The sequence below is a fragment of the Bos indicus genome, chromosome 10 (assembly GCF_029378745.1).
Source record: "Bos indicus isolate NIAB-ARS_2022 breed Sahiwal x Tharparkar chromosome 10, NIAB-ARS_B.indTharparkar_mat_pri_1.0, whole genome shotgun sequence".
NCBI lineage: Eukaryota > Metazoa > Chordata > Mammalia > Artiodactyla > Bovidae > Bos > Bos indicus.
Window position 1 is genome coordinate 43,558,032 of NC_091769.1, and position 15,780 is coordinate 43,573,811.

At 41.5% G+C, this 15,780-nt stretch overlaps 1 protein-coding gene across 3 annotated transcripts in view; it reads right to left on the reverse strand.

Annotated features, from left to right (window-relative positions):
* Positions 1-3,577: 3,577 nt before the first annotated feature.
* PYGL (glycogen phosphorylase L) overlaps positions 3,578-15,780 on the reverse strand; it is a 54,686-nt gene continuing 42,483 nt past the window's right edge. Inside the window, exons 21-22 of one of the 3 annotated variants that reach the window (XM_070797397.1) lie at positions 13,654-13,729; positions 3,578-5,140 (exon numbers count right to left, since the gene is read on the reverse strand). In XM_070797397.1, the coding sequence (XP_070653498.1) occupies positions 13,702-13,729 (28 nt within the window). In that variant the 3' untranslated portion in view covers positions 3,578-5,140; positions 13,654-13,701. Of the gene's footprint in view, positions 5,141-12,887; positions 13,730-15,780 lie in introns of those variants that run through there. The other 2 variants (XM_019968661.2, XM_019968660.2) reach the window with 2 other exon arrangements.

The window sequence follows — 15,780 nt, forward strand, 5'->3', positions numbered from 1 at the left end:
CTCTCCTGGCTCTCCCATAGGGCCTGGTCTGGATCTGCCCTAATTACATACAGTTCTGTAAAGGATTTTGCTTAAATGCCAGCTTGCCTGTAATTCCCAGTGTCAGTCTGTGGAATTTGATTTGGACGTTAGAAGGAAAAACAAACCAAGACAAAATTTAGACTGATTTTGAATACCTTATTTGTTTCACAATATCTTACAGATCTTTCCCACACTCCTGTTCCACACTCGGAAGGAAAATTGCCTCTCTGTGTGACAGCTTTACAAGTAAATCATTAAAAGAACACATTTGCCCTCCTCTGATGCACATGCTGATTTTTGTAAACTTTTGTAAGTATGTACCTTTTGTGAATCTGCCTTTATATTTTTTTCCCAATTAAAGAACTCACTGCCCTTACAGTTATGACATAGTGAGAAAGATATGTCAGCATCTTTGTGGCTAGACTTAAATTGTCTGAAACCTAATTATATTGCCTTTGGGGTCTAAGATGAATCCTGGTGAACTGTTGGGATAGATAGAAAACCATGGCCTTGTGGGTGAGATTTCAATCCTGGAGCTCAGTCTTAAAATTAGCTGTTAATCTGGATACCTTAGTGCTTTCTGTATTCTGTGCCTTTTCACTTCCTCTTTTTGCTTGTATCCCTAGAGAGAGACAGGTTGATGTGATAAATCTATTTTCCTGTGTTTCTACTGAAGGCTGTGTTAGTGTGGCACATGGTTCTTCTGGTCACAGGTAGTGCTGTCCCCTGTGTGTCTCTGTTACGTTGATCTTGGACATTTCATGGTTTATGGTTAGTGACTATGCTTTACTTAGTGCAAAAGTAATGCATGACTTCAGTAGCAGAACACTCACTACTGGGACTTCCCTGGTCGACTAGTGGCTAAGACGCCATGCTCCCAATGCAGGGGGCCTGGGTTCGATGCCTTATCAGGGAACCAGATCCCACAGGCCACAACTAAGAGTTCAGATGCTGCAACTATAGATCCCATATTCTGCAAGGAAGACTGAAGATCCTGAGAGCCACATCTAAGACCTGGCGCAGCCAAAGAAAAAACATCCAACCAAATAAAACAAACCTCTCTGCCCCAAAACTCATTACCTTCTTCTATACCCTCTTATTTTTTAGGTGAATGGTCTCCTTTGCTTTTCACTTGAAACAGGGATAAAATGGAATAAACTCTATTAGGGGCTACCACACTGGTGCTATTTTTAAGTCTAGCTTTAGAGTATTTGTGGGGGTCAATTCTTCTGCGGGCTAGTCCTAGTTTATAAAATAAAATACTTTGCTTGGAATTGAGTGTAGTGCTTGTAACTTAGAAACATGTCAAACATGAGGCTAATTACTTTTTTGGATTGTGATTGAAAGACATGGACTTTTGATTCTGGGAGTTGGTAATGAATTCTACTTTCTAGTCAAAGCACCATTTCTTGTGGATTTAAAGAAACCAGAGTTGAAGATTCCTCACACCGTGAACTTCTACATCCAAGTTGAGCCTGGGGTAATTCTGGGAATCTGGTGAGTGCGCTGATTGGACACTGGGCTGCTTAGTGGGCGGGGCTTTCATGTTACAGGACACAGGTGAGCGATGCTGTGTTACTTGCCTGTGGAGAGGTCAGTGTTCCTTGGAGGAAGCTGTTCCACACACCTTCCCTTTGTATTGACATTTGACCTGCTTGAATTTGCTTTTCGAGAATCTTACTTTTCAGGTGCCTGGGGTCGTTCTCTTCCTTGCCTTATTCCTTGTGTGATTATCTGATTAATGCGTGTCTTTTTTACGAGACAATAACTTCATAGGTGGGGACTTTGTTAGTGGGTTTTCATTGCTCAGCATGGTGCTTGGCAAAGGCACTCCATAAATATTTGTCCCACAAGGTCATGAGCGTCCTACTGTCTGTCTTGCTGTGCTAATCTCAACACTTTCTTCTGTTTGGGTCTACCTGCTTGTTCTTGGCTGCCAGTTTTCCATTGCCTTCTATATTTCACCTCCCTGAGTTTGAACATGTGATCATGAAATATTTAGGAACCAATATGGGTTCACATAACTTTTTTCTAATCCGTAGGATGCAGTTCCACTGATAGTGCTGGAATTTGAAAATATTTTTATTCTTTGCTCTTGCCCCATCTGCCCTTGGCTGAGTGAGTCAACTGTCATCATGACCACTTATCTAGCTGGCAACGATGCCTATCTTTTTGGTACGGAGGCCTTGGGGGTTTTTGCCTCTAAGTGATTGGAGGATTGAAGATTCGTCATCATGTGGTCAGTTCTCCAAGTCCCTTGGCGATGTGTCATATGGTAGTATTTGTGTTATCAGAGTTCATTCATTAATTTGACAAGGCGGTGGGTGGGGCGGGGAACTAGAGCTCACTCAGGTGTTTAAAATCACAAGGTCACTCAGTTTCTTGTGAATAACTTAATTTCATGTTTAAGTTCTTTCCTCCTACCCAAAGTGGTTTCCCTTTAACTTTTTTCCAGCTTGTTTCTTCAGCCAAACCAATAGCAGGTGGCAAATATCTATTATCTTTTACTGGTTTCCACCCAAAAGATTGCATTTCAGTAAGCCACACCTAAGAACTGCAGTTTTGGAAGCATAATTGGTGTAGGAATCAGAAGAACTAAACCATAAATGGTTAAAAGGGGTTATCCCTGGGCATGAGGGAGGTGGGCTAGGGCAGTAATAATTTTCATTATAAGATGTTCATGGTATTATATTTTAATTGGTACCATGTGCATATATGCCTGTGTGCGTGCTAAGTTGCTTCAGTCGTGTTTGACTCTTGGTGACCCTATGGACTGTAGCCCGCCAGGCTCCTCTGTCCATGGGATTTTCCAGACAAGAATACTGGAGTGGGTTACCATGCCCCCCCTGCAGGGGATCTTCCTGACCCAGGGACCAAACCTGCATCTCCTATGTCTCCTGCAGTGGCAGGTGGGCTGTTTACCAGTAGGGCCGCCTGGGAAGCCCATGCATATATGACTCAGATACATTTTTGTATATAAATAGATTAAATATTTACATATAAAATGATAACTTATTATATATTCTGATAATTACTATGGGCTTTCCCAGGTGGTTTTGTATATAATATGTTTTATATACATAAAGATGTATCTGATTGACATGAGGTTTTAGACTGTTGGCGAGGATAGAGAATTCTTCTCTGGGTCCATGTTGGCTAAAACCTTGCCTTACTTTTCAGGCACACGGTTCCCAGCTGCCGGGCGGAGGATGCTAAGGGGAAGGGCCGGAGCTGGTATGAAGCAGCCCTCTGTGATGGCAACCCAATTGTTGTTTATCTTCATGGCAGTGCTCAACACAGGTCAGTGCCTTTGCTTGGATTTTTTTTTCCCCTCAGACAGAGCAAAAGAGCATTTCATTCCTGTGGGGGAATGAAAGGCAGAGCTGTTTTTAACTCTGTAAGCATCCTTCCACACATTTGTTTCCATTTGTTGGAATTCGAGGGTGTTCTGGCAATAGGCTTCTCTTAAAAAAAAATATAACACTATATATTCCACATGTAGAATAATGTGGATCCTTAACTGGAAGGGAGACAAACTTCAAAATGTGGACACTGATTTCAAAGAAGGCAGTGTTGCTTTATTCTGTAAGAGTGTTGGAAATGATGAACTGAAGCCATGGATGACTTGATAGGAAATATGCATGAGGTATGGAGAATAAGGAAGAGTTTCCACATCAATGGTCTTCTCACAGAACCACATGGAGATTCCTTCATGTAGCAATGAATTCTAAAAATCAAGTGTATGATCTCCAGGAGAGATCCCCTAGAATTCTGATCCCGCTCTGGGGCCACCTGACTAATTCTAGCCTGGAGTGCTGATGCCTCAGCCCACTCCTGTCATCCCAGCCTTGCTTTGTAACAGAGTGCCTCCTGGAAGCCTGACTCTTCTTTGATGCACTGCCAGCCCCTCTGTGGGCCTGTGTCATTACAGTGGGTGATGAATATTGGCTCTGACTGCCGCTCTCAGTGTGGGGGAGGGGTGACACGCCTCAGAGACCCACAGACCTGGCCCAGTCTCTGGGCGGGGGACACTTCAAACTCAGTGACAAGCTCAGACTCTGCCCCTCAGCTCCCTCGCCTCTGTCTCTTTTACTCACTGTCTTTTGTGTCAGACAATGGCTTTCTCAAGCCTTGCCTTTGCTCAAGGTGCTTTCTTGAGGTTTATGCCTTAGAGTCACCTTTACAGAGATTTCTTGTGAAATCAATGTTTTTCAACATTGTTTAACATTATTCCAATTGTGCAAACTTGGGTACAGTGTTACAATGCACTTTTCTTTAATGTGTCCTGTGGGTCACACTATCACGTCTGCCCTCTGAGTGAATCGGCTCTTGCCCCCAGTTTTCCTGGATTTTCTGGCTTGGGGCTAGCTACCTTCCTCTTTCCTGAAGTCTCAGCTTGCTTCCAGCAGTACTGAGCTGGCAGGAGGCCAAATGACAGGTCACAGGGAACCTAGATGAAAATACTGGTTCTAGACTTAGGATCCACAGAAGCCCCAGAGGGTCCGTGAACTCCCAACCTCGAATTGTACATGAAATTTGAAGAGTGGATACATTTTTCAGGGGAGTAGGTCCATAACTTTAATCACAGCTTCCAAGGGTTTCATGACTCACTAATGTTTTAAGAAATGTGGCTCTAAAAATTCAAATGGTTTTTAAAGACTCCTCTGTCTTCTGAGTCATCTTTCTCTCCCTTTTGTGTGGTTCATAGAGAGCAGACTATGGTTATTTGGAAGAAAGTGTTTCTTGAACCTCCAGGGTTGTGAGTTTCTCTCCTCACTTCATCATGTCCTTCATGGCAGAGCAGACAGGATGTAGCGAGTTCTTACTTTAGTGAACTTGACTGTGTCATCCCTTTTCCTGAAAAGCCACTTTCTGGGACTTATGTTCCTTTGGCTTCTAGAAGTATTCTGAGAAATAGGATTTGCTGTGCAGCAGTGCAAGAAGATGGATCGTCAGCAGTTCATCAGATGCTTATTTTGTGAAGCGCTAGTGGTCTGGGCAGGCGGTGCTCACTGTGGGGAAGGCAGGGAGTGGGGAGCCGTGGGGAGTTCACCCTGATGCAGGCATGGGGGCTCCAACACCAAGAAGTAGTGCCCTCTCCCCTGGTTATTTGTCTTATCTGAAAAAGAAAGCAGTGAGATCAGATGCCAGCAGCATGACAGTGATTTTTGTTGAATGTGTCATCATAATTCCTAATTCCTGCTTTTTCTTTTAAACCTTCTCTACAGGGCAGCTTCTCATAGACTGGAGCTAGTAAAGGTATGTCTGAAGGGGCCTCAAGGTACCAATTTTACATCTTCATTTATTATCTTCTGGGCTACAGCCCTAAGATCTTCCTTAGCCCACAGCCTGGTTATTTCCTGAGAGCTCCCTGGTGTGGGGGCAAAGGGGTGGGTGGTGGTGTCTGGGACCTAAAGTCCCTTGAATGCACTTCTTTTCCTAAATTGACCTTGGGGGATTGAAACAGATGTGAATGTCTCTGAGTCTCAAACACTTTCACAGATTTGTTCCTTTCATCACCAGACGGAGTTGAAGACACATTTCTTTGCTTTTTCTGAGGGTTGGGTTGAGAAAATATATTAAGTGCTAAAGCCACCCCTTCCACCAGGAGCAACCTTTCTGTGGTATGGGGTAAAGACAGAATGTCTGCTCTTACATCATTCAGGCCCTTCTTCAGCCCCACAAAAAGTTCAGCAGAGGGAGGGTGACCGGCCACAACTTGGGGTCCTCACCAGCCTGCTACAAGCTCTGGTTTGTTGGAGTGGCCCCGGCACTTCCCAGCACAAGGACGATGGCAGGCTCTTCCCCTCATCATGTCTGACTCAGAGCTGGCTGGTGAGCTGTTTAGCCTTCCCACGCTCCTGTGAGGTGGTTAGGAATCCCTTCCTCAGGTGATTTGGCTGCTTGTCTTGTTACTGATCCCAGGACCTGATCTCTCCTCCCACAAGCCAGCTCCCACCCCAGAGTCCTTTCCTGATTTAACAGCATGAATGGGGTCCAGAATCCTGTCAGGCTCAACCCTGCAGCACCACCTTCATCCCCCTTCCCCTCTTCAGACAGGGGCACCCTCTCCTGTCCATTCCCCTCTCCATCATCCCCTGTGGTGGGTGGGCTGGATTACCATTTTGCCTGGGGTGATGATGCCTATTAATTTTTAGTTTTGCTTTCTACTCTGAACCCCACTCTTTGTCCTTTCCAAGTGGGAGGGTGTGATGCTGATGACTGTGAGAATATATATATTTTTCCCCTTCTACTCTTGGCAAAGCTCAATTGTATGTCTCCTATGTCATAGGTGTAGATGTGAAGAGTAGCCAGATCCTCCTGGTGGTGGGTGGGATGTGTAGGGATGCTATGATAAGACTTCTTCCTCTGGGCAGATTCTGGATTCCACACACCATAGTCATCATTTTCCAGCCTGACCAAACTTCCTTAGCTCTTCATTGTCTCCTTTGGATAGGCAATTTCTTTTAATAATTAAGTTCTTATTAAATTGTCTTCTTCTCTCTCCCCCTTTCTCATTCAATCATTCATTTATCACTTCAATCATACAGCACATCGTTCCCACCTAGTTTTTAATCTCTATAAAGTTTTTATGTTACTGATTGTTTCTATATATAATTTTATGTCATGCTTTTACTATTTTAAGAATATTCTTCGATGTTTTTCCACAGTTGTCGTAGTTACCAACTTAAAGGGTGCTCATTCTCCATTATTTATAGACAATATTTATTTACTTAAATATTCTACTCCTCTTTGATACAATTTTTTTTTCTAAATTCTTTTAGAATAGTATTGCTACAGAAAACTTTAAGCAGGTAGTTTATGCTTCTTTTGGAATTTTTTTCCTGGAGATAAATTCTTGGGAGTAGGATCTGTTGTTTAAGTTGATTGTCAAGTGAAGCTTATGGAACCACAAGCAACACATGGGTATTCCAGTTTCCCTGGATGCTGAACTGCCCTGTGTCTTGGATAACTTGTTTGGAAAGAATGTAGTTTAAATGTTAAAAAGTTTCATTTACTTCTTCATTATTAGTTCAGTTGTATTTAAAGTTCAGTGTCTCACATCTGAAGGCTCCCTTGGTGGCTCATACAGTACAGAATCTGCCTGCAGTGTAGGAGACCTGAGGTCGATCCCTGGCTCGGGAAGATCCCCTGGAGAAGAAAATGGTAACCCACTCTAGTATTCTTGCCTGGAGAATTCCATGGACAGAGGAGCCTGGCGGGCTACAGTTCATGGCATTGCAAAGAGTCGGATGAGACTAACACTTTCACTTTTCTCTTTCTTCTCCCACATCTATGCCTGGTAGGGGAAGCACAGTGTTTGAACCCAGGCAGGCCCAAGTGTGATCTTGGTTCTGTTGCTGTGGTTCGAGTTCTGGCCATTTGGATGTGTGTGAACAAGTTACTTAAGTTCTCCAAGGCTCAGTTTATCTGTAAAATGCAGATAATACCTATCTTGTAAGACTTTGTGAGAATTAAATAAAATTTTAAAAGTGCCTGCATAGTAAAGTTTTGTCCCCCTTTGTCTCCCTTCTTGTCATCTGTCATTTGTATTTTTTTCATTTAAAATTATGTTTTTATATTCTTTTCTCATTTCTCTATTCAGGACTTGAAAGTGGTTACATGTAATCAAGTGATTTATTTTTGATCAATATTAACTCTTTATCTGTTCATTCTTAATATGAATATCTTCCCATTATTGACTGCTTCTACTACAGCTCTATGTAGCATTCTTACCTTCAGGAAGTTCCTACAAAAGATATTCACTATGTGGCTCAGACAGTAAAGAACCTGCCTGTAATGCAGGAGACCTGGGTTCAATCCTTGGGTCAGAAGATCCCTTTGAGAAGGAAATGGCAACCCACTCCAGTATTCTTGCCTGGAGAATTCCATGGACAGAGGAACTTGGCAGGCTATAGTCCATGGGGTCGCAAAGAGTTGGAGATGACTGACTTAACACTTTCAAGGTACTTTAAATGTATTAATCTATATTTTTGGCTTTGCTGAGTCTTCCTGGCTGTGTGTGTGGGCTTTCTCTAGTTGCAACAAGCAGGGGTGCTACTCTTCATTGCAGCGCACCAGCTTCTCATATTCGTGGCTTCTTTTGTTGCAGAGCGCGAGCTCCTAGTCGCATGGGTTTCAGTAGTTGTGGTGCACAGGCTTAGTTGCTCTGTGGCATGTGAAATCTTCCCGGACCAGGAATTGAACTAGTGTCCCCTGCATTGGCAGGCAGATTCTTAACCACTGGGCCACTGAGGAAGTCCCCAAGGTACTTTAATACATCATCTCACGCAATCTTCCAACCATCCTGAAAGTATTGTTTTTCATTTCTCAGAATAGATTCCATAGATGTTAAGTGGCTTGACCAAGGCTGGTAAGTGACAGAGCTAGGGTGTGACCCAGGCTGTGTGATCCTGCTCTGCTGTTCTTTCCTGTTAAGTCTGATCTTAAGTTTGATGTCAAACACCAGATTTCAGAAATGGATCTTTTCTCTACCTATTAACCATTACCTCCAGGATTATGGAAGTGTTCAGGAGGTGAGACCAGCTTTTTGTTTGCATCTCCTAATTAAAGTGATAACAGCTCCTTTGTCATCCAGGTGCTGAGTAATGGTGGCTTTCATGTCTTGTCTGTTGACTACAGAGGTATGTGTTAAGAACAGTGTACACTGTTTTAAAAAAACTGTTTTTTAAAAAAACTGTTTTTTGGTACAAAAAGTTTTCAGTAAGCAGGGGGCTTTTGATGGCCCTCATTTTGGAGGTAGTGATAGTATGTCTGCCTTTCCTCGCGGGCAGGGTTCGGGGACTCAACGGGTACACCCACGGAGGATGGACTGACTGCTGATGCAGTTTGTGTCTACGAGTGGACCAAGGCGAGAAGTGGTACCACCCCTGTGTGTCTCTGGGGCCACTCTCTGGGGACAGGGTAAGTGGGGTCTGAAGATGGGTCTTTAGGGGGATCCTTGGGGCGTTAGTGTCATATCATAGGCAGCCGTGAGCAGCAGGAGGACCCCTGAGCTGGGAGACAGTTTCTCTCAGTTTCCACAAGTGGCGAGTGTCCTTACACCTCAGCGTGCTTGTTTGTAATTCAAGGGACCGTGTACTGGCTGTCTATGGCTATCTGGGACACTGAAGCCCATTCCAGAGCTCTCCTTGAGAGTTTTAAATGAAAGGATTGTTGTTTAGGGCCAGTGGAATCCCTTGAAATCCTGTGCAAGATTTTGTGTTTATGCGCATTTGAGAGTCAGGAGCTTTCATCAGATGCTCATATTGGAGGTTGCATTTTATTCTGCTTACTTGACTGTTAAGTCACTGCTTCACATGTGTACTAATTTTCATTTCTTTACAGAGTTGCAACAAATGCTGCAAAAGTTCTAGAAGAGAAGGGTATGATAAAATGCTTACATGGTATAATTTCTTGGCTTGAGATGGGAAAATAAAAACAATGAAGAGACTATTGTGTACAATCTGAACACAGAGATACCTACAAGCACCCCAACTTTAGGCAGTTCTGGATACTGTAATTAATTTTCTTTTTTTGTGTTTAATACAAAACAGTAGCTGATTTTCAGAGGCATGAAATTAAAAGTAAATACTAAGGAAAGAGTTAAAAATTACCTTAAAAGAGCCATCCTGTGAAGTGATAAATAAGTATTGTTATGGAGTAATCTGCTATAGGAGGGGCAAATTATACTTTATGCAATAGTAGGCAAGACTTGCTTTCTGCAGCCCTCCTTATGTAATATTTATGTCATTGTTTCTCAAAGTGTTCTGAGAACTGCCTTTATCAGAATCTGCTGGGGGTGTTTGTTATAAACACAGGTATCTTGGATCCTGGCTGTCTTCATGAACTAGATACTCTATGAATAGGACCAGGTGATTTGATTCTGATATGCATTGAAAGCTTGTAATCACTTGCATTATATCTTAAACTTTACTGGCAGTACAGGTCAGGGTGAGTTATGTAAACATTTTAAAGCGTGTCACCTGCTATACACAATCTTAATTACTTACGTAAATAAAGCAAACATCATTTCATTGCTCCTTTAAGCTCTTATGACTCCTTTAGTGTTGACAATGCTGAATTACCAGAACTAAATTCCCACATAAATGAATACTTCACTTCCTGGATAATGTAATTATCTTAGAACATTTTAAATCCATTAAGTGCCCAACTTATGAACTTTTGCTACCATGTATTTTAATTTTCTCTATATCAATACTCCATAAAACATCATTATTCTTATGTTATAAAGTCAATATTTAGATTTACCTTCCTTTTTTTTTGCTCTTTATTATTTCTAACATGTCTATGCTTCCATCTGGGATTTTTCTTCTACCTGTCTGTTGGTGAGGAATTCTTTCAATTTTGGTCTGAAATGTTTTTATTTCATCTTCACTTTTAAAGGGTAATTTTACTGGGCATAGAGTTCTAGAGTGGCAGTAAAATAAATATTTAACTATTTTACCATTTGTTATTTTCAATAAGTTATTTTAAAGTCTTGGTAAAGTCTATGGTAACTTCAGTATTTGATCTTTTGTTCTCAGAGTGTTGGCCAAAACAACCTAGTCAGCATCTGCAGAACACTCTCCCTTCCTATAATTCTTTGCTTTCTTAAATTATCCAAATCATGAAAATCTGCTTGTTTTAAAAGGTAGTGATTTTCTTTACATGCGCACAGAAATGGAAGCTCTAGTGGTGCTGGTTAAAAATGCACATTCTCACATTTCCCACCCTCAAGATCCTGACTTCTCACTGAAGTCTGGTGTGGGCTCATTACTTTGCATTCACAAATGTAACAATTTATTATGATTCACAAATGATTTTGATGCAGGTAGTTCATGTACAAGATAAGGATCCATTATTTAGGAAAGACAGTATTTAAATATGATGGGGGAGTTCTTTCTTATTATTTTTCAAGGATTCCCAGCTGATGCAATTATCCTGGAAGCTCCATTTACCAACATATGGGTTGCAAGTATCAATTATCCCTTGTTAAAGGTGAGTCTCATACATCTTTACAAGATGTCAACGTGCAGGCTGTTTATTAACCATTTTCCCTTTCTTAATTAATCTTATGTATTTCTAAGTGATTCTAACTTGTGATAGGTTAGTAGCCAGTTACTATTAAAGGAGGGCACAATGGCTTTTGTATTTGTAGTTCTTTTATTTCCTTCCAATAGATTGAGTGGCTTGTGTATGTGCTGTGCTAAGGCGCTTCAGTCGTGTCCAACTCTTTGAGACACTATGGACTATAGGCCGCCAGGCTCCTCTGTCCATGGGTTTCTCCATGCCCTACTCCAGGGGATTTTCCCAACCTTGGAATTGAACCCGCATCTCTTATGTCTCCTGCATTGGCAGGCAGGTTCTTTACCACCACCCCGGAAGCCCTTCAGTGGCTTATTAAGAGCCAAAGCTTTTTTTCACCGCCCTCCCTCCCCCAATTAACTAAATTACACCTCTTCTCTTTTATAATTTTTTCATAGATAGACTTGACTTAGGTTCACTTATTTATTGTCCCTTTTCAAAGTGAAAATAAACCTTTCATACGTCATTTTTAGCCCTATGAATGTCAACCACATATCTTTCATTATTTTATGATACGAAAGTCTCTAAAGAATTCAAGAAGCTGCCAAATGGTTTTACATGGCATCCCAGGTGGAGAAGACAATCTTTCCAAGAAGATAAATTAGAAAAGATTGACTGACAAGATGTGGTTTTTAATCTGTTGTATCTGTTACTATTAGCTAATTTCATAATTTCATTCCATGTCTCATGCTCAATTGCTTACAGTTATACCTCTATATAAATGTTAGTAAATGTTAGTAAATTCTTAGAGGGGACATGTAGCCCAAATTTGCAAATTGTTGATTACTGTTGGAAGGCATCTTAAGGGTACTTAAATCCAACTGTCTACCCTTGGAATTTTTCATACAGTAAACCATCATAGAAGTTTCTGGAATTTGCTTAACTATTTCAGCTTATTACATCCTGGGACAGCTAGTTCACAGAACCACATAATCTTAAAATGCTTGTACACTCTAAGCTCAACTCATTACAGGAATCCCCTCTACAATCCAAAATATTGAATGCTGAGTAATTTAAGATTCAATAAATAAACCATTTTAATTGGCTCCAGACAATTAAATATTAATTTAAAGATAGATAATTGAACATCTGTTACTATTACTCTGAATAATTACTAATAAATTCACTAGCTTGTAGACATGTTACAGTTTAGAAACAAGTTTACCATTTACTTTTTTTTTGAAATTTTGTTAATTCTGAAATTGAACATGAGACAGACATCTATGATTTAATAGTTATAAACCGAACCTCCATGTAACCACCATTCAAATCAAGAAATTAGCAGCACTGGCACTCTGGAAGTCTCCTGTAATGTTACTTCTCAATGCAGTGAGCCTCACTTCAGATGTAATCCTTAGTCTGAAGCTTATGGTAATTATATTCTGCTCTCTTACTGTGTTTTCTATTTGTGTCATCTTGTCTGTGTTCTTTTGCCTCTACTTTCTGGCTTTCTTCTGACTTGGCAGTTGTCTCAAGGAGCAAAGTGGTGTTGAGTGTGAGGCTCACCTCTCTGGGCATCCCTTCTTTCTGGGGTCTGGACCACTCAAGACCTCACTGCCTTGGTAGATCTCTAAAACCTCCACAGAAAGGTTTTAATATATTTTCTTTAAGAACCATCACTCTGGTGTCAGACTTTCTGGTTTTTTTTCCCCAGGGTGTCACTTAATAGCTATGTAACCTTGGGCTAATTGTTTTTAATGCTTCATTAAATCTATTCAAGATTATTGTGATAAATAAATTCACATATGAAAAGCATGTATAAGAGTGCTGACACTCAGTGGCCATTAGTTATTTTTATTAGCAGTGAAATGATGTTGATAAGGCACTGTTGAATAAGAAAGTTTAGGTGGTATGAGACATGGATACAGTAAAAGGCATAGGTCCTAACCCTGAAGAAGTTTTCTGCAATTGGGGAGATAGGGATATAAAGTAATGACATGGATTTCCATGTATCACTTTGGAAGCAATTAGTTGGAATAGGAAGGCAGCATGGCATAGTGGAAAAAGACTCTGGGCTTCATAAAGCTAGACAGGTTTGGGTTTGGGTTCAGATTTTGTCTCTGCCACTAACCAATTATGACTTTGGTAAACTACTTCCCTTTGTTGTATTTTTCCTATTTTTATAATGAGGTTGATACTGCATAGGGATTTTGTGTATTTGTATTTTTGAATTAAGTAAAATAATCATGCAAAATATGGGCACTTAACAAACACCTGTTCCTTTTTCCCACTCAGGTACACAGTAGACTAAGCTTGTGTTGGGGGAGGGCCCAGAACAATAATTTCAGGGACAGGAGAATTCAGCAAAGAGTCTTTTGCAAAGGTGTGATCAGTGAAGACTTACAAAGAGATAGGATGTAAGCTCATTTCTTAGTGAGGTGAGGGAGAGGGAGAGCAGTTAGGAAACACAGACAGGAGGGGAGAAGGTGAGCCAAGGCACGTGGCCAGAGTGGGGCGATTCTGTCTTATAAGATACTCGAGAGGCACGGAGGACCTCTGTGTAAGAGCTTTTGCACTCATCCTCCTTTTCAATCCTCACAGCACCTGAGTCTGGCACCACTGCCTCCATGGAGAGCTGAGGGAGCTGGAGGCTCAGCGGCTTGCCCCGTTGCCACTCGCCCTGTAAAGAGGAGACAGGATTCAGTCCTACCTTTTCTAACTCCTGGCAGACAACTTTGGGGATGAAAGACTGTGGCCAGATGTGGATGGCCTTGCAGCCAAGATAGGAGCTGTTTGTTTTTCTAAATAGATAAGAGTTCCACTCCCCACAATCTGTAACAGCAGATTTAAAGGATATTTATCTGGTGCAATTCCAGAACCGAGAGGAGGCAGGGAGACCAACTAGGAGCCCCTGGAGGGGAGTTGGACCTGTAAGTCCCGAGGGGCACCCCTGGCTGGAGGGGAGTGGATGGACTGAGGCCCACTTTCTTATCCTTCCTCTGGAACCTGAGGTGAACTGCCGAAGGACTTCTCTTACCGAGCTCTCATCAGAGGGGTCCTGATTCCAGGGATAGAAGAACCAAAGACAAAGGAAAGAGAAGACAAGAAATCTTGCCCTTAGCACTGATAAGGGCAAAGGAAGGGAGGGAAGGAGAAGCGGTGTTGTTAGGATCTCCAGACCGCACCTGAATGTGGGTCCTGTGCTTCATGACCATGCCAGAAACACAGGCCAGACAAACCCTGGGGAACCACGCAGGCTCCTGCAAGCAGCAGGCCCACGTCCAAACTGTGAAGCAGACGTTTGTCTTTACTGGCCTCAACCTGCATATTTTGTACCCATTTCCCTACCAAGTGTGAAAATGTGAAAGTATTAGTTTCTCAGTTGTGTCTGAATCTTTGTGACGCCATGGACTATAGCCCGCCAAGCTCCTCTGTCCATGGGATTCTCCAGGCAAGAATACTGGAGTGGGGTTGCCCATTTCCTTCTCCAGGGGATCTTCCCAACCCAAGGATCGAACCTGAGTCTCCTGCTTTGGCAGGCAGATTCTTTACCACTGAGCCACCTGGGAAGCCCCATGCACCGTCTGCTTTATCATGTGTGATTTCTTTTTTCTTCCTTCTTGTATTTTCCAAAGTGTGAAAGTGAAAGTAACATGAATTGTTTTTAAAATCATAAAAGTTACATTTTCCAAAAACGTTTAGTATGTTTAGAAAGTCACTACACTCTGTACTACTACAGTTCATAGTGAGAACCTCTAACAAATGACATAGCTTTAGGCCATATTTTAATTTTTTTCCTTTTTGAAAAACAGATTTACCGGAAACTTCCAGGATTTTTAAGGTCAATTATGGATGCCCTGAGGAAAGACAAACTAGTCTTCCCCAGTGATGAAAAGTAAGTTAATCATGTAAAGATGTCCTTTATTAGATTCTGGGGGGTAATTATCATGTGACTTACTGAATAGGTAGAGGAGAATTCTTAGATGGGCAGTAGGATTTAGGGTAAAGTGTCTACAAATTTTTAGTATTTGGTATTATGTTTATGTCTAATTTAATAACTTTACCAATTCAGTACTTTTCTCTGAAGTTATGAAGGGATTTGTAGTTTATGGTGTTTTAGGACCTTTCAAAGGTCCTGTAGGGTTTAACGTAGCATTCCTTGGAGGAATCTGACTTCTAGGCCTTATTCCCCATGTAACCAAAATCCATACACCACCCAGCCGACTACCCAACAGCAAGTCCAGCGACTAGAATGTGGCAAGCTAGCGTCTCCCAGTTGGAGAAGGAGAATCTAGAGTGCTTGCAAACAGGTAGTCGTTATCAGTATGTTTTCCCATTTCAACACACTTGAAGAATCTGACATCCTGAGGAGTAGCAGTGAGTCACTGTGGCAGGGTTGGCTGGTATCAGAATTTGGGAGGGGCCAAGGAAGGGCTTTTGCCATTTTTCATGTCATGGCCTTTTTGAATTACCACATAGGAAGTTGATCAGGAAGCTAGTCGAACCTGTTAACATCTCATGTCCATCCTGTACATTTATGGGGAAATGTAAATAAATTGCTACAAAGAGTTCTCTTTGGCCTTGTGGTAGTTCTTATTATTTTTTGGTTTTGTTAATTTTTTAAATTTTAATTAAAACATTCAACATGTTGTGAAATAAGGTAGAATAAGAAAAAAGTGAAGTTCTTTTAATTCTGTACAAATTCATTTTTTGTTATTTTCAAAAATCACA